Source organism: Motacilla alba, chromosome 1 (assembly GCF_015832195.1).
Source record: "Motacilla alba alba isolate MOTALB_02 chromosome 1, Motacilla_alba_V1.0_pri, whole genome shotgun sequence".
NCBI classification, from domain to species: domain Eukaryota; kingdom Metazoa; phylum Chordata; class Aves; order Passeriformes; family Motacillidae; genus Motacilla; species Motacilla alba.
This window is the reverse complement of record NC_052016.1, coordinates 17,041,856-17,064,690: the sequence shown is the minus strand read 5'-3', so window position 1 is coordinate 17,064,690 and position 22,835 is coordinate 17,041,856. Positions and strand designations below refer to the sequence as shown.

The 22,835-nt window shown below is 40.3% G+C and overlaps 1 protein-coding gene across 6 annotated transcripts in view; it reads right to left on the bottom strand.

Annotated features, from left to right (window-relative positions):
* ROBO1 (roundabout guidance receptor 1) overlaps window positions 1-22,835 on the bottom strand; it is a 693,788-nt gene that overhangs the window by 290,804 nt on the left and 380,149 nt on the right. The window contains exon 1 of one of the 6 annotated variants that reach the window (XM_038135527.1): window positions 7,229-8,400. The exons of the other annotated variants lie outside the window; for them this stretch is intronic. Within the exon in view, the coding sequence (XP_037991455.1) occupies window positions 7,229-7,283 (55 nt within the window). The 5' untranslated portion in view covers window positions 7,284-8,400. Of the gene's footprint in view, window positions 1-7,228; window positions 8,401-22,835 lie in introns of those variants that run through there. 6 annotated transcript variants of the gene reach the window in all.

The window sequence follows — 22,835 nt, the reverse complement described above, 5'->3', positions numbered from 1 at the left end:
TAATCTACAGTCAGGGGTGTTCACATTATTTTAATCATTCACAATATTAGTATTAGACTTAAGGTAATGCAATACCATATTAAGCAAATATTTCCCAACAGAAAAGGGCAGCTTGAATAATTTTGCATATCTGACTATTCATTTCTTTAAAGAACGAGTATGTATTTCAAGATGGCAGCAGTGCAGAAAATATGCTTGTTTTCTGATTAGGAATATTCATACCACTTCAATAATATTAATAGTAATAATAATATTAATAATGTATTCAACTACCCATTTTGGTCTAAGCTGAATTTATAGTAAGTTGTACTAAAATTAAATGCTCTAATTATTTAATTTCCAGTTATTCACTTACATGTAAATAAACAGAAACATTTAACATAGTACAAAAAACCCTATGCCTCTCTAGAGGAGTAGAGACAGAAAAAATTACTTAAATAGGAGTATCTTGGGGAATTTACCTCTACCTCCAGTGAGCAAACCCCTAGAGGTTCCCTCCTGTTGTTTAGATTTGAAACCCAGTAATTTTTTATGAAATTTCTTTGAATGCTAAGGAAAACATCTTCAGGAACACATTTACTATTATGTGAAAGTACAGGTGCTAATACAAGCAGTCTACACATGTAAGCCTTCTGAATGAGAAGATAAATACCTAAGATGCCTTTATTTAAAAATGGTTCTATGTATTAGCCATTTAGAGTTTATATACATATAAAAAAATACCTTAAGAGAAAACAAAAAATGTGTTAAAAATGAGGTAGGAGATGACATTATGCTACTGCTTTCACCAAAATCCACATGCTGAACATTTATATCTGAAGGTGAGGTTGCACCATGCCCAAGTTGCACCATGAGGACCTCCCCTCCTCTGACAGCACATCTGTTCACCAAAACAGAGATGGAAAAGTGCTCAAGTTCTGTGTAGGTCTTTGGGTAGTGGTGCTGACAGAAACTATGAGTAAACTTGAAGACCTGAAATGCAGCTTCCACTAAGACACAAAATTGCCTTATAAACTCATAAAACAAACAGATTTTTTTATTTAAATCCACAAGTGCATTTTCTGCCTATTAACAGTAGATCCTCCTTTCTAATTTTCCAAGTTTCCACACCCGAAAAACACAATTAACAGTACTTTCCACTAAAATACAAGGCAAAAGGTTTTCTATTCCCCTTCTCAGCACAGTTTGCCTCCTTTTGGTAAGGCCACCTTAAGGTTTCTGTCCTCAGCAAAGGTGAAATGAGTTGGCTGCTCATGGGTGTGAGCAGAGCACTCTGCACTTTCCCCTTGGCTGCAGTTGCTCAGATGGCAAGCAGGCTCTAATTAAAAAGACTGGCCTGACGCCACTCGCAAATCTCATTACTGTCAATTTATCAATTTTGTTTTAATCAGTCATACACAGACACACATGAGTCTTAGTCAGAAATTTTCCTAAGCTTCAGAACAAGAGAGGCATGGAAAATACCTACAAGTCTGAGAATAGTTCTCAGAATTTGACAGTATTTAACTTCATTGGTTGTTCATATACTCCTCCACTTTCTGACAAAAAATAAGCTTCCTCACTTCCTGTCAAAAGACAGGAAAAGAAATAGAATATATTTTCCCTAAGTCCCTATTCATTGTTTTATTTTGGTGTAGGACATTTCCCCTACTACTTACACCTGAAATGGACAATCCCACATAAACAAACATCTCTCCCTGTGCGCTGTTGTTTTAACACCAGTTATCTCATATACATTCCTGGTCTGAAAGGCCTACTCTCATGATGTTCCAGAACCATATTTTATCATTTTTGTGGATAAATCTGGGTAAATACACAATTTTTTTTCCTAAAGAACAGTGAACCAACAAAGAAATTCTGACATCCAGAATTAAATTCATATATTGAAATTCTTAATTCAGTAAATCTGTTTCATCACCTTCAGGGTAATGTAACTAACAGTACTAACTTTTGTTAATAATCAGGATACCAGAAGTTTTAGCTCTTTAAAAACCAGAACTCAAGACCAAAAACAGAATAACATAACTCTGCACACCTGACTGAAAACTCAAGTCATTATCAGCTTTCCAGGTGTTACACTTTTTCCCTGTTGAGATTTTCCTTAGTACCAATTCTCAGCTGTGAGAATCCAACACAGCTGGCTGCATCTATGTCAGCATTACAAAATATTTGTGCTCACAAAGTATTTTCCTTCTTCACATAAAATGTCCTTCTACCCACAACGATTTAGTGCTGATGCTAAGGCTGACACAGTAAGCCAAAAGACGGCGCTGTATAATTGAAATAAACATGTATGTGTATAGAATAAATGCACATCTTTCCCCTAAAGAAGATATAAATTAGCAAATTATCCCCCCTTAAAAGGATCTCTAGCTTTCAAAACACCTAAGAATATTTTTTCTGTGTCTCTACTTTCACCTTTTGGTCAAGCTGCTCATCACTAACAGAAAAATAATCTTAGTTCCTCTGTTTACACAATTTATTGGACTTAAAATACACCTTGGTTGCTACTTCAGTTACTCACTATTTACCTTACAATTTTATGAAGAGGCACTCAGGTGAAAAGCTAAGGAAGGTTATCACCACCAAACGAGATTATATAACACAGCACACAAATAAATGTGTCAGGATCTCAGCATATGAAATTCTTAAGCGCCATTTTGTTTGCTTGGAAAGAGCAAGGTCACAAAATAGCCTCAAAACATTAACAACTATCAACAACCAAATGACTCATTCCAAACTATTCAAATACACAAAACCCTCAACAAATCCACAACAATAACTTAAACATTGAATGGAATGGGAATCTTCACTATGAAAGGCAGATTTTTGAAGAACCCAAGGCAGCTACCAGGACACCAAGCCAAGTGACCGCTATCCACACAGCGCATTTAACAGCCACAGACACACTACACTGAGAACTGCAGCAAGTGACCAGACTTGCTAAACACAGCAAATTATCATTATATTCATTAGGGAAAGCTATCCCATAATGAGACATAATATGACAGCTGCTTAGGATTGTGAAATAAAACTCTTCCAGGTATTTAAGAAAATTATGTGCCAACCAAAACCAGTGTTACTTGAAAGTGAGGGAACAGGCTCCTAGATGCTTTAAGCACAAATATAGATTTTTCTCTCAAACTTCTAAATATTTTCTCTTTCCACCTTCTAATGAAAACTAAATTGGTCTTTGACCATCATTTCCAAAGCATTTTATGTTCAAGCATTGTTTGGCAAAGGTATTTGATGTCTAGTATTAACATGATAACAGTGCTACCTAAATGTCACTAGTTTCTGATATTATTTTTAATGGCCCTTCTATTTTTGTAAATGCAATCAAAACCTTTATCATGTACCTTCAGGAGCATTCTTCACATAAATTCATGTTTTCCAATAAAATCTTATGGACAGTACACATGATTCCCCCAAAGTTCAGCATCCTGAACATTACAGATGATCCCTGCTGATGAAGTTACTCTGTAACTTCAACAAAAAAAAATCAGACAACAAACACTGACTGCAGTGAGCAAAAATCAGCTTGAGTGCTCCTCTGATTTAAACCAAAGATAATTGACAGGCAATAGGAAAAAAAAGTGTCTCTTTCTAGCTGAAAGATAACAAAATTCACCCTTACGCAAATTAAAAAAAATAAAAAAAAAGACTTCTGCCCTCCACAGATCCTATTAGTACTCATAAGGATAGGTGGCTTTGTAACAAATACCTGGATACTTGGAGAGTACTTCATCACAAGCAAAGAGTTGTCAATTTTACAGCATGGGGTTATTTCTTTGCTAGCTTGAAGTCTTCAAACACAATACAAGTGGGGCAGCTTCTTCAGGTCTAAGCTGCTGGCTCAAACTTTCTTAAATATTATTCCAGTAAAATTACTTAGAACAGCACACAATGCATTAGGGATAGGTGGAAAAGGCACATTTTTAAAGTTTTCTTGGGTAATTTATTTGCTTTTACAGATTAGACACTTAATACTTTCATAATCCTTTGAATTACTGTGTATTTTTTTTAAATCTCTCCTAATTTATTACTATTAGGCAGAGAATACATAAAAGGAGTAGAACCATTTCCAGAAATGCTCTAGCACTTCATGAGGGAGCTTTTAAGTACAAACTTCTGAGACAAACAAACAAAATGTATCAAGGAAGTGGCTGATTTATTTACTCCAATAGGTAGCTTAGCCAGCTGGAAAGGACTTTGGGGACACTCCATGGGCACCCTTAAACTATGAACCATCAGAAGATAACTCTCCCATGAAGGAATACAAGAGACAATTTTGCCCTCCACTGGCTAGAACTATCACTGAAAAACACTCCTGCCTTGCTGTGTCAGTGCTGCCTGTTCCATACAGCATGGAAAAACCTCTGGAGCAAAGGCACCAATCCCATTTCAAGTGCAGTAATTAGTAAGGGAAAACATGGACAGGAAAGGGGGAAAGGGTGGGTGTTCAGCAGATGGGAATCAGCAATGAAATTAAATAACTCATCAAAATATAAAGATTTCCACAGAGGGAAACAGAAAAATCACATAGTAACATATTTAGCCTTGAGAATTGCTAGAGCAGCGAACACCCATGTGGAAAAGCAGAACCTTGACACTCGTTCCCAGCAAAAATGTTCTGCATGTTGCCCTTCAGATAAGTGAAAGCTTTTCTTTTCCAAACATACTCATTTGATGCTGCTCCTTCCTGGGGAGTGGAGAGATGAAAAATCCATGGCATCTGAAGCAAAGTCTGCCTCAGAATGAAGGAAAAAGGGCAGAAAGCAGGTAAATACTCAAGAAAACAAGGATACCAGAGAACTATCCCTTAAAGCAATTCTTATTCTGTATGCAAAGAAGCATTGAAATTACACTGGGAGAATAAGGGAGGAAAGCTGCTATATTCCAATTTTCAACACTATTCAAATTTAAATGTATTCAACATTTATTAACCACAGGCTTACATGAAAGAAGGTACTTCACAGGATCCCACAGAGACAACACCAAGGTAAAAATTAGGGGTTTTAAATTTTAAGTGGTTTACCAATTACTGTTTTAACAAACATTAACCCACGTACTTTTCTATTATTTTTTTTTTTCTTTCCCATCCCCCAATTATTTCCCACCTCTCGGCAGAAGTTTGTAACATCCCATTTAGAGTGTGGCCACACAAACCATTGATTCAGTAGTGGGTGTAAGTGAGGGAAGTGAGAACCTTCAGTGAAGAGGGAGGAAAGGATCAATCAACTTGCAAGATCAGCTGTCAGCAGAACTCAAAGGATTTCAGTGTGGAAACTGCTGTAGATGACTCCTGTCCTTCCTTCTGCACTGCAGCCATCTGCCCTCAAACTTCATCCTGCCAAAGGTTTCTGGCATCTCCATTGTTCCAGACACAAGACTAAGTATTTGACCACACTCTAGTTGAGGGGAAAAAGAAATTCCTCCTGGTGAAGGAGCTGAAACAGCGTTATTATCTGGTGCTTGTCTCTTATCTTTGTTACTGATGTTGCTTACATGACAAAATTAAAAGCCTTTATAAAAAATAAAATTATGGCTTTTTTCCTTTTTTTTTTTTTCCTCTCCAACTCAGCTGGAATCAACATTATTAGAGAGAGCATCCCCACCCTCGGGGGGAGGAAAAAAAATTTAAAAACATTGCATGCAACTTTATTGAGCATTTATATGATTAACAGATGAGAAGATTAAAAGATAAATTAAATAAAAATTGTTCTTAGCTAGGGAGTTTAAAACATCCCAATACCTGATCAAGTTACAGAGTACACTATCTATGAAGTCAACTTTTCTTCCTAGGTGGGGATGATTGCCATGAAAGATTCAGAAAGAGCAAATGGGTGAAAAGGCTCTCGCCCATTCCATTTGTTTCTTCCATCACACGAAGGAGGCAATACAGAGAAAAATCAAATTAAAGATGGCATGACTGACATGGTCAAAAGTGAACAGGGCAAGAGCTACTCAAGGATGTAAAGTCTGCCACATCCAAAGCCACAAGGAGCAAACTAACACCTAAGAGCAAAAATTTAGTAGTTAAATTTATGATATAATCTAGAAACAGACATAAGTTACTACATTTAGTGACATAATTAAGACTTAAAGCTTCAGGCAGTGAACTTAAGCCTTTCAAAAACTTCATTCATTCATTCACTGACCAGATGTCTCATACCACCATAACTGCAATGACTCAAAGTGGTCCTCTACAAACTTATAAGAATCAATTAAGGTAGAGAAGCTAGCGCCCAAAGCAACCTTCACTATGCCACAAGCATTTACTGCGTTCACTTGGCGTGTGACAAAAGGCGTTTCTAAGAACAAGAAGCAATGCTGCGGGGAGACAAACCCGTCCTCCTGAGGGAGGCAGGGTCCCTGTGCAGAGGCAAACCCGAAAACCCCCAAGCCCAGCGCGGCCACATGCGCGCCCCGGCAGAGCCGCACCGCTCCGAGCCCCGCGCCGCTCACAGAGCCAAACCCTCCCCCCGCAATGCCCTCTTAGTGCCTCTTAGATCTGTAACCTATCAGGCACGATAACATGCCAACACGCATAAACTCCGCGCAAACTGTGCCTAATGAGCATTAATCCCACCTATCTCTTCGGCCAATCTCCCCCACTCCCCCTTAGCACGCCGGCGCTTCACTTCACACACGTGCGTAAACTTTATTCGCCAAGGTGAAGCAAAACCCATCCCCACAAGCCCTCCCTTCCCTCCCTCACCGCCGTGGTCCCCCTCGGTGGCGGCTGCGCGGGGTTAACCCGGCCCGGGGACTGGGAGGGGGGATGCGCCAGGGACCGCCCGGCCGAGGGTGCGCGGTACCCGCGGGCAGCCGCGCCGAGGGGCAGCACAGCCACCTCCCGCGGGACCGCGGGGTCCCAGCACGCCACCGGAGCTCAACACCAGCCGTGGTTACATCAATCGACCCTCGGGAGCCGCCGGCGGTGGGAGCCCTGGGACCAGGGCAGGACCCGGCGCCGCGCATCCCTCCGCTCCCCGCGCCCAGCCCCGGGCAGCCCTCACGGCTGGCGGCAGCTCCCGGACAAACGCGGGCCGGGCGCCCGCAGGGTGGAAGCCGAGCTTCGTTTCCCAGCAAAGGAGGGGGCCGGGAGGCGCGGAGGGGCCAAACTGGGGTAGCGCGGGGGGGGGGGTTGGAAGGAGGAGAGCGGCTGCGGGAGCGCTGCCACCGCCGCGGCCGCGTATGTGACCCGCCTGCGTGTGGTGGTTACCTGAGGTGACACATATGAATCCAAAGAGGTAAAAGTGAGCAAACTCCGCGATCATTGTCCTCGGGTGGCGCCTGCAAGCAGTCTCATGCCAGAAGAGCAGGGGGAGAAACGAAAAGCCCCCAGTTGTAATTCCACAGAAGCTTAACGCAAGCGAGGTTCTCTAATCCCGCCGGACTCACGGGGCGAGCCCCCTCCGGGCACGGCGCTGTCAGGTCCGCGGGGCTCCAGCCGCACGCCAACTCCGGCCGGCCTCCCCTCTCCTGGCCCAGGCTTTCCTCAGCAGCGCCTTGACACTTCCCAGGACTATCCAAAGCGATAGGAGAAAACAAAAGATCCTCGAGTTCCCTCAGCGGAGGTCCGCCGCCTCCCGAGCACAAGTTGCTGCCCCGGCCCCAGACTCCGCTCTGGGCGCCTGGGACGAGCCGGTAACGGAGCGCAGCCGGGACGGGCACGGACCGGCCACCGCCGCCCTCCGCGAAGGCGAGGGGCGGGCAGGGAGCTCCGCGAAGTGTCCCCGCCGAGTCACTGCGCGCCCGGCGAGCGGCGGGCAGAGCGCGGTGGCGGAGCGGCGGCAGCGCCCGCTCCCATGGCGGGGGAAGGAGGCGGGCGCGTCGGGGGCCGCGGCGGAGCCCGGCCGCGGTCAGGCGGGGCGGCGGGCAGGGGAGCCCCGGCGGCTGCCCCGAGCCCAGCCCAGCATCGCCGCCGCCCCCGCCCCTGCACGCGGGAATCCCGCACTCGCCCCCGCCCCAGCGCCGGAGGAAGGCACAAGAGGGGAGATGGAAGGAAAGAAGAAAGAAAAGGCAGAGAGAGAGGGCGAGCAAAACTTCCCCGGGCCAACGCCCCCGAGCCACCCACCCCAACCGCCCGCCCTCGGTGCGGCGGCTGCGGGAGGAGGAGAGGGAGGAGGAGGAGGAGGAGCGGCTCCTCGCCTTGCCCCGCCGCCGGGGCAGGGGTGCACGAGTCAGGCGGGGCCGAGCCCGCCGCGCCTGAACTTTCTGCTGTCACGTCGAGCCGCTCGCCTCCGCCGCGGGTTTCCCCTTCCCCCTCCCGGCCGCCTCCGCCTCCTGCCCGCGCTGCTGCTGCCGCCGCCGCGGCAGGTCTGGTGCCGCTTCGGGACACCTTAAAGGAGCCGCACCTACACGGCCCCCGCACGCCCCGAGCGGCGCTGCCCGGCCCGGCGCGCCCCGCCCCGCCCCGCGCGGGGCCGGCGCCGCCTCCCGCCCCTTCCCCCGCCGAAGGTAACGCGCGGGGCGGCTCCCGGAGCCCACCGTGCCCCGGGCACGGCACTGCCAGGAGCCGAGGAGGGGATGGGGGTAGCCTCGGGCGCAGAAGAAGTTCAGATTCCCCCCGCCCGCTCCGCCGAAAACAAGCAAACACAAAAAAAACCCCGCGCGGGTGTCCACTAGCATTCCCGAGACTGCGTTTCGCCGGGTGGCCTGGCCATGCTCCAGGCGTGGACCAAATCTCCAGGAGAAGCATCCTCAAATTGTCACTCCTGCGGTTGAGTGCACGGACAAATACTACAGGAGCAACTCTGCATGGCCATGTCACACCATGAGAGGCAGTGGTGGGGGAAGAAGGAGAACACTGCAGGGAAGAAAGGGAAAGTGGTCTTGGAAGAAGTAGCACTACCACCTAACAGAAAAGCTATTCCTAGATTTGATTCACTAAGTTATGAGGATTGAATGAGGCAGAAGAAGAAATTTCATTTCCAAGTAGCATATTGAATATATTAACCCCATTCTAAGCTAGTCTGCAGTGAGGTAATAAAACTATATAAAAAGACTCTTGATATACTTCGTGTCACAGGATTTATACGGACCCCACACTGTTATCAGCCAAACAGGTTTGGGTGCTGGCAGCCACCATCAGTCAAACCGCAAGGAATGTCACTGAGTTCGCTCCATGTTGCGTCCCTCAGGGCAAACTGACTAAAAGTCCAACAGAAAGGTCCTATGCATTGCACTGAGTCTGTTTCAGTCCACTTTTATGACTATGAGATCCATAAGGACAGATTTTCAATACTGTAAAGCAAAACTGGTTATACGTATATGGTGTATCTGTATCAGCAGCGACCAAACTGGCAAGATTTTCTTCTAAAACAGATGAGAATTGATGAACATCCAAAAGATAGAAAAACAATCTAGTGTTTTACACCAATTAATTTTCACAGAGAAAAATGAATTAGAGTCCTACTTCAAACACATTTAGAAAGCAATCATAACTGTGGAATCAGTAGCAGTGAATACTTTTGAATATGAGCAGATTTCTTCAAGCTGTACCTAGCCAACCATTTCTCTTCCTGTTGTGACCTCATGCATCATCCTGCACTTCATGAAAGAAAACTGCATTAGCACCTCCACAGATAAAACCACACTGCAAAAACATTGAAGAGCCCTGAGATAATCCTTGAGTCCTAGTGAGAAGTTTGAGATTTCAATAAATTAGGTTTGGGGTTGTTCTTTATAATTGTTTAAATAAACAGGAGTCACATGCAGGGCTGAAAATGGGCCTCAAGAGTACATTTATTTCACCTCTGTTCACAGATAGGGTCAAATATAAGTAAGACCCTAACTAGCAGGTATTTTGTAATCCCTCTTTATCCATTTTTCATTACTGGAATTTCATACTATATTTAGTTAACCTGTCCTAGTTACTATATAGTCAGATTTTTTTGGTTTTTTTTTTTTAAGCCTAAATACTCTTCTGGAAGAAAACACACCACCATCACCACCAATAACATTTTTAAGCCCTTTTTTTTTTTTTAAATTCATTCTGTAGTATCAATACTTGGCAGACTCACATTGTACCAAATTTTGTACATATTTTAAGTGATGGCATCTCTTTAAAAATCAAATCTACACAACCAGTAGGCCACTCTAAATGGAATAAATGGGTTCTATTATTCTATGAATGTATGTTCACACATATATTTTATGTGTACATGTGTTTATTTATTAGTGAAGTGTCATGTTTATATGGGATATATTTCCTCTAATCTTTAATTATAAAACGTAATTTTTAATGCATTTTTATGGCATGTGTATTATCTAGCAATGTAAATTAACCCATTTACTTTGTAACTGACAAGAAACATATAGAATGTGTGCAGAAGGTAAATAAAGGATTTTCCTAATTCCCAGAGTTTTCTCAACCTAAGATGAATCTGTTTCCTGATCATTAAAGGAATAGTAGGTTTCCAGATTCACTCACACTTTTGCTTAGGTAACTTTAAAAAAAAAGGGCCAGTAAAATTTTGTGCCATGTCAAAGTCTTGTTGTATGCTGGCTGCTAATTTGAAATTAACATGCAGAGAAATTCTCCATACAGCAGTGGATTAAAGCTCTGAAGCTTGAATGACCTTACCATGTGATCATGAGACGAGCCTACGTAAAACAGTTTAAAGCTTTTGTGCCACAGTTACCCCATCTTTAATGAGCCTCTAAGACTGTTCCAATCACTATAAAGAATTTTTTATCCTTTGAGAAGAACAGAGTCATTCTACTTTAGGTACCTATAGTGAAAGTACAGTAGAGCTTCAAAGGCTTGTTCAATTTGTACTGTCTCAGATACTTCATAACATAATGTTTAGCTGTCAGTGCTTTCTTACTTCAGTAAAATTGCTAGGAGTGAATGTATACTGCTCTAATTATCTTTCTTAAAATTCATTTAGATTGTAATAATATATAACAGCTGCAAGGCTGAGTGAATCTCTTCAAATTGTAAGCCTACAGAATTTCATCAGAATGTCTTGTAAGTAACTGACATCATCTTTAATTCTGCAGATGTTCTTACAAAATGTATGCTATTAAAGCACCCTTATTGTCCTTGATGCTGAGACACACAGACATCCGTGTGAGACACACACACGTATATGTTTCTGTCAGAAAATGTTTCTAGGAAAAGAAACACGGCTTTAACCTCTTCAGATGTGGGGAACAGTACATTGATGAGTATTGTAAAGCAGATGTACTTGCTGTGTTTATTCTGTAATATTTTAAGACTTACACAAACATGTAATTTCTGGGAGAACAGAACTACTTCTAAACACAAAATTACACATGCTGCCTGAGTTTGAGGCACAGGACTTGCATGAAACCTCCAAGAAAAATGGTTCTCCAGAACTGATAGTTGTGATTCAGCAGATGGCACTCTTCCCTCAAAGTGACTAAAATCAGTTCTGCCTCTGATACAAGGGATGATGTGCTTTGGGAGATTATTCAGAAGAACTTGAACTTCTGTAAGCACTGAAGATCCCAGGCACTTCTCTCCAAGGGCAGAGACATGACATCTTGGATGTGTTGTGGGGGCAAACACAGTGTCTCTCCACAAACCTCTTTGAACTTCAAATGACTTTCCCTCTTCCTGATCTCCAAACTACTGTGTAGCCTTCCAGTTATCTGTGGAGCTGGCTGCCGGGAATACCTCTGTGTGTGCATTACACAGTCACACGCGCTCGTGTCTGCAGAGGCTCACCGAGTTTATCGTTCCGAGGCTGGCAGCCAGGATTACTGAATCAGTGCCTTTATTCTACAGGCCACAGCTAAGCTCCCATTGACATCAGAGGGATTATATAGATACAACTAAGTTTCAAAAACTCTTTCTTCCAGACTCTTTAGGACACTGTGGAAGTGATGGGTTGCAATATTTAGTGAACTGCCTTAAAAAAACTATTATTTTTTTTTTTAAGTGTAAGCTGAAATTAAGTGGAAAAATATGAGGAATTATATATACATCTCTCTTTGTGTATTTGTCTCTAAGTATATTATGGCCCTTAACCATGGCAGGAATCCTAGCTGAAGTCAATAAACATACCTGATAGCAGAACAGTACATTATTTCAGTGATATTTTCATTAGAAAAAAAAATTGGATTTTTCTACATTAGATCTAAACAAGCACTGAAATGTCAGAAGAAGGAGCACTGTAAAGGACAGCTGAATATAAAAAGTGCATGAATAGCAAAAGCTTGAAAACCTACAGTTGCCATATAATTAATTGGGATAATTATTATGAACAAACAAGAAATGTTATGATTTCCATGCCCATATAAGTAAATTTCTGTCTCTTTCTTGACCTGTCTGGTTACTGTTTAAACATGCTGTTCAAAGGCATTGTTTTCTTGTGTTTGATTGCTTGGGCCTTACCATGATTTTGCTTTTATTTACATTAATTTTGTGATGTAATCCTTATTTTCTTTGATGTTACTCTTAATTACACTACTAGTGAATTCAGACTTCCAGTGTCTTTCACTACATAAAACATTTAGAATAGCATTGGTGTCATTGCAGAGCAAGGAATAATAGCAATAAAATATAATACTTTAAAATATAATATTTTATTTTCTATGATGAATTCAAAGATAGAAACCCTAAGGAAGCTCAAGCCTCATTATGCTTCAAAGGATTTATAAAGCATCACTATCAACATAAAGAACTTAAAGAAAAAATCACCACTGGCATAAACATGCAAAATCCCATTGAATTTTATCCTTTAATATTCCTTTGTATTAGGGGTGAATGGGTCTTTTCATTTCTGTTCAAAGATGCACATCCCCACTGGAAAAAAAAAAAAAAATCACTGAAGTGATATTCCTTCTGTTGCCCCAGTAGAAAATGCTAAAGGCATATTTGCTATTCAGTCTACTCAGCAGACTAGCTCACTTTAAAAATTATTATAATTACAGGAAATATTGCCTAGAACTCCTGCTTAGTGGTTTTGTTCTTGTTAGTGACAAAATGCTAATCTGCTTAATATGTAATTTATATACAAACAACACAGTATTTATTACAAATCCAGTGTTATCTCTGATATTGCCAGACAAAGAGAGACCTGTCCCTGAAATCTCAGTATTTGCTTTAAATGTTTAACAAATGAGGCATTCAGTACTCACTATCTCCTTGCCTCAATACGAGGAGTATGAGGGTGTCACCTAGTGGATTGTTCTGGCTGCCTGGAAGAGAGCTCACAAGGCAAATCACCCAAATGGCATTGAGTGAACTAACAAAATGAAAGAGAAAGGCTTCTTTTTTCTTTATTTAATTACTCCGGGAATTGTGAGAGCTTCAACAGAGCGTTATTGTTCTGTAATATCTGCCTTTGGGTTCCCATTCATGCCACAGAATGTGTTGGCACTGAAAAGGGCTGTAAGAATGATGCATCCAAAATTTTGAAGAGAAAATTACCTATGTTCCTGGATCAGAGGAAAGGTTTAATATTACCAGAGACAACCATTTTAAATGACTTGCACAAAACTTTCGTTTGAGATTACAAATAATAAGTGGAAGAAAGTGCTTGTATGTTTCATCAATTATATTTTTAAAGAAGGAACTACTCCATGGTTTTCAGCAGGCCATCAAAAAAGGGGGGGGTTTGCATGTATTAATTTGAGACTGCTGTTTGCATTTATAATTCATGAATAGTTAAGGTTAACCTTAGCAATCTGGAGATGAAAAGGATTACATAAACTATCCATCTTATTTCTTTGATTGAATTACTGCACATATTTAAAGCAGACGCCACTTAAGAACTGAATACCTGCAGTGAATTAACTCAGTCAAATGCAAAGCAGATACCAGCCAGCTCACCCAGTACCACTGCAATTGCATGCTGAAATTTAAAATAACCAGCATACAATTTATAATTGCATGATGAAAGCCTATCTGATCCCATATATTTAACCTCTTTTAATTAAAAAAATGCTTACTATAGTTTTAATATTGCATTCTGCCCTTGAGTGGAGGAAAGGAAGAAAGCAAGGATGGAACTACAGATGATAAAGACATCCTATTTTTGTGCCTGGAGCGTGCATTTGAATTACATCCCCTGAAATTCTTGAGTGTGTGCTGTGTGACCAGCATGGAAAGAGGAGAAAGTCTTTGCCCCATGATGGTGTGCTTATTTTTTTCTGTCAGAAGTACATCCTACCCATCAGCAGACACAGTACGCTACTGGAAGCAGCAGCAAAAATCTTGCATTAGCACTACGCTTTGCTGGCCTTGCTGCTGGTGCCCTGTCTTCATATGTCTGGATCTGCCTTCCTCTGTGTAGGAGGGCAAGCATATCCTTAGCCTTTTCAGCATATACAAAATGCACACAGTCAATCTAAAATTCCTTGAAAAATACCCCTGGTGAAAAGGTATGAAGACCTCAGAAATCCTTATTCATATTAAAAGCTCTCAGAATCACACTTCAAGAGAACTGTGAAAGTGTATATCACTTAATTTAATTAGAAAAAGAAAATGTATAATGGTATTTCAATTGTTTGACTACAAACTACCTCTACTTTTTGAGGCAGAAAATGAAGAAAAGGAGAAAAAGGTTAGTTGAATTCCTCACCCTCAAAACAGAGAACAGAGTTCTGTTGATCAGAAGCATCTTATTCTGCTAGATATTAAATGTTTTCTGGCCCTTAGAAGCATTTCTCCACTCTTTGGGACATAGAATTATTTGGGGATTTTCTTTTTTAATGTATTTTGTCTTGTCAACACTGTTGGTCTATATCCTAATGGATTCTGCTGTGAAGTGCCCAGGTGATGTACATTGTAGAGTTCAGTAGGAGACACTGACAAAGTACTAAACCTGCAGGGCAAGTAAGGATTACTGCTGAGGGAGGGAATACTGTCAATGAGCCTTGTATACCCATTCATACAGCAGGCTGTTTCATTTTGAAACAGTTCCTTCCAGCAGCAGTACCAGGCTCCCATACCTCATGCATCTCCTTTTGCACAGAAGGTCAGACTGCCTTCCGAATGGGGGGGGCAAAAAGGAAAACAAACTAGAGGGAAGGCCTTGGGCCCCAGCTAAATATTTCATTAAAAATAAAACTGGTCTTGCATGTGTTCTCTTTAAAACCTCCCAAAGGACAAATCTGTCAGGGAATGTCTACATAGTTAGGAGCATCCAGTAACACAACTATTCCTCCCACTCTCTGAGACGGCCTGACACGAGCCAGCTCCAGTGCAGAAGCTGAGTAAATATTCTCTGCTGGTGCCAAGGCTGAGCTAACACAGGTTGTGTCTCAACAGGCCTTATTAGCTCAGGCTCATTAGTGTAATAACTGGGCTCCGTGGCAGCAGGCGCTCCAGGATCTGCTCCTGGCGCTGCAGACATGCCGTCAGCAGGGTCCTCCTCTTCTTCCCGGAGATTCTCTCATTTCATTTCAAGCCAGCAGCTGCTCGTCTCAAAAAGCTGTCCTGGCATACAAGACCATTTCAAAAATAGTGGGTTAGTGGAAGGTTGTGAAGTGCTGGCAGGGCAGGGGATCACCCTTGTTGCACTGTAATGGCGTTTTCCTAAGTACAAAGCACGACCTTAGGCAAGGATCATACAACTTCCACTTTCCTCTTCTGTCACCTCTTAACAGAGAAAATGTGAGAGTAAATTACACACTGAGCACTTTAAAAATGCAGCAATCTGCTTTCAAATAAAATGTTGAAAATTTGCCCTTTTCTTTTATATAAATTAACAAGTTTTGTACTGTCCTAGCTGTTACTCAGTAAACACAATTTAGCTTTTACCTTCAGCTGCACTGCTGGACAAACAACCTACTGTTTAGCTGGAGTGCACAGTCAGAGCTTCATGGGCTCACAAAACCCACTTCAAAGAACACAACAAGAACAGAAAAATTGCTTTTTAAATCTTACTGCTGTATAGGCACAGGACCAGCATAGGAGAGGATACTATCTGGGATCTACACCTTCCACATATGATCCCTGTAGCTGTAGTTCTTAGGTGAGTAAGAGAGCAGCAGTGAGACACAAACATTATGTGTCAAAACCATAATTTGAAATTTACACCTACGCACAAAGATGAAGAAAATTATTCCAAATAATTTTGCATTATTTATTAAATTATTTCAGGTTTTATTTCAACTGACATTTTGAAGTGTTGCTCCATAATGATGGAGCTGAGAAGCTGTCTGTTTTTGCATGTTCAAAACAGATAGTCTCACATGGAGGTAATAACCGTAGGCCAGGGGAGATTTCCTTGGCATTCAGAGGGTTTTTAATATTGAAATTTTGCATATTGCCATGGAAAGTTTCTACTAACCAAGAGGGAACTCTTTTTAAGTGGTAGAATAAGCTATTTGCCTGAGTAGAAGTTGGAGAGATTTTACTCAAGCATATTCAGTTGGTTCTCATTTTGAACAACTTTATATTTAATTGTAAAATTTTATGTTTGCTTCCCAACTTTTAAGAAAATATACATACTTACTTTTTGACACACATTTTGGTATGCAATATTACTTGTGCTGCAAGATTTGCATTTTGATTTATTGAATAAAACGAGGTTTAAAACCCTGACTTTTCTTATTATAATGGGGAAATCCTCACAATCAATTCAATGTGATGATAAATACATGTCTTTCAGTAAAGTACTTATCTAACCTCCAATGTACTTTGTTCTTATCTGGATGGATTCCAACATATACAGTTTCACGTGAATTATGCTATAATGCCCTCTGCTGGTACTGAGCTGGTAAAAGCACTCTAAATTTCCCATGTAGTTCACCTGCAAAGGTTCAAAATGGCATGAAGACCTTGGGCTCAAACCATCATAAAATTCTACCAGTACCCTAGACTCATTATAGACTCTAATAAGAGATTTTTAAAATAAAACCAGCCAGCTTGATGTTAAAAAATACCAAATTTGACATAAACTTTTTACACAGTTGCCAAGATCCTCAAGGTGTCTCAAGAAAGAATATTTGCTAAATCCTCAAAATTCTGTGAAAAATTCCATAGCTAAAGGAATTTTAAAACTATTAAAGGAATAAAGTATTTTGTCAAATGAAATTTATTTAACTTCAAGAACTTGATACTGCATTAGGAAGTCAAGACTGAAAATCTTACTAGAGTGGTAATGTTAGATTACAGAATTTCAAAGCCCCTGTCTTATATTGTACCAGTTCAACATATGTCAATATCCACAGGCTGAAGCCACTCTTCAAGTAAGGAACTGAATATATGTACTAGGACTTACACTGTAACTTTGGTTGATATTTTAAATGTCTTTAAAAAGAAATGGGAATGACAGCTCAGACAGTTAAGTACAGCTGTACCAGTGGATCCTGCTTCAATACATTTATGGCATGAATATGTGGAAAAAAGGAAATACTGAAAAATCAACTTAAGTTTTTCTCTGCTTGACTTATTACTGCCTGACAGAAGGCTTAGTGAGAAGCTACCCATTCCCAAGGAGTTAATTAGTACCTTCTGTGAATAAATACCAATCACACCAACATCTTACATGCAGCAAGATTAAACAAGTAATGTTTTTTAAAGTTCCGTATCCTTTGAAGTATGCTTAGTTAAAATTGCCTTAATGAGATAGCATAATGCTAAAAATAAGGTTAGGGTATTCTTGTTTTTGTCTTCCTTTTCTCTCTGAACACAGAGTAAAAATTATAAACCTGGCCCAAATTTGGCATTATGGAAACATGAATGAGATTTTCAAAAGTGCTTTGCAGAGGGGGATGTTCAACTGCCACTGAAAGAACTCCCCTCGGTGTTTTTGAAAATCCCACCCTTAACCCTTTATTAAGAATCCCTTGAAAGAGATTTTTGCTTGAAGCCATAAATCTGCCCATAGATATGCAGGGAAAATCAGCAATTAACAGGAGACATGAAGGATTTTCTTGATTACAGTTTGGACAAGCATTTCTCTGGAGAGCTGCTGCTTTTGTTCAAAATCAGCCTGTCTCCTCCATGTTTGAGCAAGCTGTATGCCTCACAATCAGAACCCAGAGAATTTTAGTGCCACAGAAACATGGCCTTGAATAGCCCAAAAAGTTAATGTTAGAGATTAGGCAAAATTTTAGTGTTGTGTCACATCATTTCAGATGGTAAAAGCTGGCATCTGAAATGATGCTCAGCTTTTGTGGGACACAATTGGACACAAATGATGAATACATGCAGTGTGGTAATAAACACGTTAAAGACAAACATTTGCTCTCAAGACTATTGTGTAGATTCAGCCTAATCCTCAGAGGATTTCAGGTTCTTGGATCTGCCATGTCCTAAGCTGGCAGTAGCTTGAGGTGACAACCCACTGCCTGAGAGCAGGTGTGGGAGGCATGCCTGCCACTTTCCAGATATCTGGGAAAAGCTGGAGTCGATCTGTTTTCCTCCCCAGTTTTTGTAATGATTTGCCATGTCTCTGATTAACTACGTTATTTGATCCAAAGAGAAGATATAAGTTTTAAATAGCATAATGCAGTTCTCTTTGAAATCTGCTTTATTATCATAAAGATTGTAGTGACTTTTACTTCATCTGCTTGGGTTTATGTTTGAAACTTAACTTACTAACTACAGGAAAGTTACATCAGTGATCAGATTTCCTATCAATGAAATAATGTGATGCATAGCTAGCCTGTGAAAAATTTGCTTTATTGCTACTTTCGAAGATACTGTCCAATGTAGTCTAGAGAAGTAACATGTATGAATTTTCTCTTATCACTACTCTTCTCTGTAAAGTACTGGTAACTCTAGTCCCAATTATATGTAATCATTTCCTACTTAATAAGTTTGTATTGCATGCAGTGGTTAAAACAAGGCATGCAGAAGAAACAGCCTGTTCTTTTACTACACTCTGGATTTGGGAGAAACTATTTATTTGACACTGAATTCTCACTTAAATGGCAGAGAGACTGAGGTCCACTGTGAAAAACCCCTGTTACAGAGAGGAGAGGACTTATTTCTAGAATCTTGCTACACAAACATAGACTGATGCAGAATTTTAACAATATAAATAAACTTCCTCCCAAATGCTCCCACGCTTGTCATGGCACTACACAGAGCATAGGTCTAGTTCTGAATAGCAATAAAAGAAATCTGTCTTGGAGGGAACTTTGCTGTTCCAGGGATGGCAGCTGTTCCCATGGCACAGCAATATTCCCTGTTTCTCAGAAACAAAAACACATTAACAGCAACAGGCAGAGGGGAGGACAGAAAGGCCTTGACCCCTCTATTTCTAAGCAGGTGACAACCCCATAAGTCTGACTGAGATTCCATAGCCATAAACTGGATCCAAAAAACCCATAAGATCCAAAATCCTTATGTTCTGTCTGCTCATCCTTGCCTCCGAAACACTGCCATGTCCAAATATCAACACAACAGTTCTACCTCATGAGGCCTGAGGTCATGAGTTGTGGGTCAATGTCAAAGTCTTATTTCTGTCATATCCTGGAAAACCAGGACCAATGTATTTGTACCCACAGGAAAAAAGAAATAACAACAGATAAATATCTTTTTTGGGCACATTTATGCCTATCTGTTAACAAGTTTAGTAAGACATGAAATAGATCTCTACTTTTGAAATCAAGCAGCAGGTTCTGGAAGTGATACTTACAAACAGATTATTAGTAAAAACAACCTCTAATAACACAGTACTGAAGAGTCAAGGGAATAAGTAGAATTTTCGTTTCTTGATCTCTGCAAATTAAGATAAGGTGCTTTTCTGGAAGCCTTAAGCAAATACCAGTGTGTCTTATGGATCCCAGCAGAGGGGTTAAATGGGTGAAATTTAAATGTCTTTTATCACAATTAATCAAGTGATCCTTTTTTTTTATCATAGATGTCACAAATCAAATTATACTGGACAATACTATATTATTTAAGTTATTATTATATTATTTAAGACGATACTATATTATTTATGGGATGAGCATAAGTAATTTTAAAAATTACATGTTACAATAGATTTAAAAGATTTTATTTAACTCGGTAAGTATAGCCACAACACAGCTTGCAAGTGATTCTTTTCTATTCTACTGACAAAAATGAACATAGATCCAAAACATGATAGCCCATACCCACAAAATGGGGATGAATTACTCCTTTGTCACCCCTTCAGCTTGTGGTTTACAGACTGCAACACAAGCTGATTATATTGCTGTTTCTAATTATGAAAGTTAGGGGAATTTTCATATCTTTAACTGAAGTAATGTCTTCAGCTGATTACAAGTAAGATTGGAAAACAAATTCTTTAATGAAATATGCAACACAGAGTTCTACTAACTACAATCACACATTGCTCAGCAAAGCTGCCAATAAAGTGAAACAAATACAACTTCTTGAATATTTCAATTAAATGAGTAATTAACAGTTTTCTAGTATAGAGCAAAAAGAATAAATCTCATAAAATAAAGGCGAGACACTAACAACCCAATTGCATGCAAAATTCCAACTCCTGAAAGGTCTGAAGCCTCAGGCACGTAGAATTTACTGTTCTCATTCACAGAAATGATTTGCAGACCTAAATGAATATTTTAGTGTTTTTTCTTTGAGTCAAATGATCCATCTGTTTACTAAAACAATTCACCACAAAGCCAAAGAGGTCATTTCAGGGTAAAACTTCCATCTTAGCAAAGGGTAAACCAGACAGGGTGTCAAGTTGAACTATTTGAAGTACAAAATAACATGAGATAACATTTGATGATGGTCAGATTGTATGATCTTTCTGCTCCAGCATTTTTAAGTCTGAGATCCAAAAAATTATTTTCTTGGAAGGTATTAAATTAACAGAGATTTATATTTCTATGGCATTATCCAGTTTTACACTGCTGAGCAGTGTTGATAATGAACATTATTTGTAAAAATGAAAATATTCTCCAGCTTACAGCCACACCCACTTCAGGAGGCTATGAATGTGTAAGTTGAATCAAGGCAGGAGGCACGCAACTTTTTCATCTTATTTCATGGGAGAAGATGAATGGAAGAATGAGAATGAGAGATACTATTTATTTCAAATTGTTAATTTGCAGGAAAATTGCCATGTTTTATGTGGGACTTGGTGGCAAGGGAAAACCAATAAAATAAATTCAGTAGGAATGTGTTTGTCTGAACTGAAACTATACCATATCTCCTAATTTTAGCATTACAAAAAATTTCAGTGATGTTAGATTTACTATACATCTTCTACTATAAAAGGGTGAACTTCCTATTACTGGCTATATTCTCAAAATTAGAATCAATTTTTTTCCTTCCTAAAATAGAAAAGATAATAGCGTACCTGCCATAATTCTTCAAATCATTACCAAGAGTTACCAGAATCCATAGAAAATAAAATTTGTTCTCAGTGAGCTGATTCCCTCCACTTGTGGTGTTTCTTTCTGCTGATCCTTGCACTGGAAACAGGCAGGTGTAAATACTGAATTAGATCTCAGTGTTCTGGGTTGGAAGAGACCCACAAGGATCATCAAGTCCTACTCTTCAGTGAATGGCCCATATGGAGATCAAAGCCACAACAGTGCAGAGTCTAGTCGAAGAAAATAAATTAAGCACAAAAACCTGCATTGACAGTGTTTTGTATAATCTTCCAACTTAAAATCTTATCTGATGGGTAAAAGTACAGCTCTGGGTCCCTGTCAGAGTTTATTGATGCATTTGCATCATCACACACAGTACAGCTCTTTGGACCCCAGGGTCTGTTCTGGTTAACCCAGATTTCATTTCAATTAACATAAATATCAGTCATCATCTCCATCACAAAATTCCAGGATAATTTGTTTTACCCATATGCTTTTCAAAAGGTTTTGGTTTTGGTTTTTTTTTTTGGGGGGGGGGGGGTTTTGTTTGGTTTTTTTTTGTTTTTTTTTTTTTTTTTTCCTAAAGCCACACTGGAAATTTGTTGAGGTTTTTGTTGTGTTTTTTGGGGTTTTTTGTTGTTGTTTTTGGTTTGGTTTGGTTTGGTTTTTTTCATATTAAAGGATTCCATGTTCCTGGTTTGGAGCAGTGTTTCAGAGGTCAGCTTTCATAAGCAAGTTCTGTGCTGTTTCCATTTGCAGCCAACACTAGAAATAGGCTACTCCAGAGGCTCTCTAATGGATGATCTTAACATTTGTTTTAGAGCTGGTGAATCATCTTCTGCAAGTTCCTCTTTCTGCCCTCTTACTGCCAGATTGGTTTAGACTTTTCATACATCTAAAGTTAGGCAAGATAAGTCCAATCTTTACATGTAATACTTGAGTGCAGGAGTTTGCTCTGCTTGGAAAAGGTTTTCACAAAAGGTATCTTCAATATCTTGTTTTAGATTTATTTCACACTGGTCTTTGAGTGAGCAGTCTTTGCTGCAAACTCTTGAAGAAGCAGTGAAACTTTTTTTTTTTTTTTTTTTAACTAAGAGTTCTGAACTTATTTGGCTGAATCATGGATCATCTGATTGGATCATCTGAAACAAGCAGCTCAGCTTCCTTGATTATTTTCCTAGAATACTCTACAACAGTTGTTTGCACACAATTAATTAGAAACTGGAGTAGCTATAGGAAAGGGGTGGACTAATTACTCTGCAGTTTCCTGTAACACTGTAACAATTCTCCTACTATTATGTAAAAGACAAATTTCTTTTCCTAGACAGAAATTTTGCAGTAGAAGAGAAAATTGCTCAAGCCGCAGCAAAGGACTTCCATTGAGTCTATTGAGAAGGAGAAGGAAGGAAGGAAAGGAAGGAAAGGAAGGAAAGGAAGGAAGGAAGGAAGGAAGGGAAGGAAGGGAAGGAAGGGAAGGAAGGAAGGAAGGAAGGAAGGAAGGAAGGAAGGAAGGAAGGAAGGAAGGAAGGGAGGAAGGGAGGAAGGAAGGAAGGAGGAAGGGAGGAAGGGAGGAAGGGAGG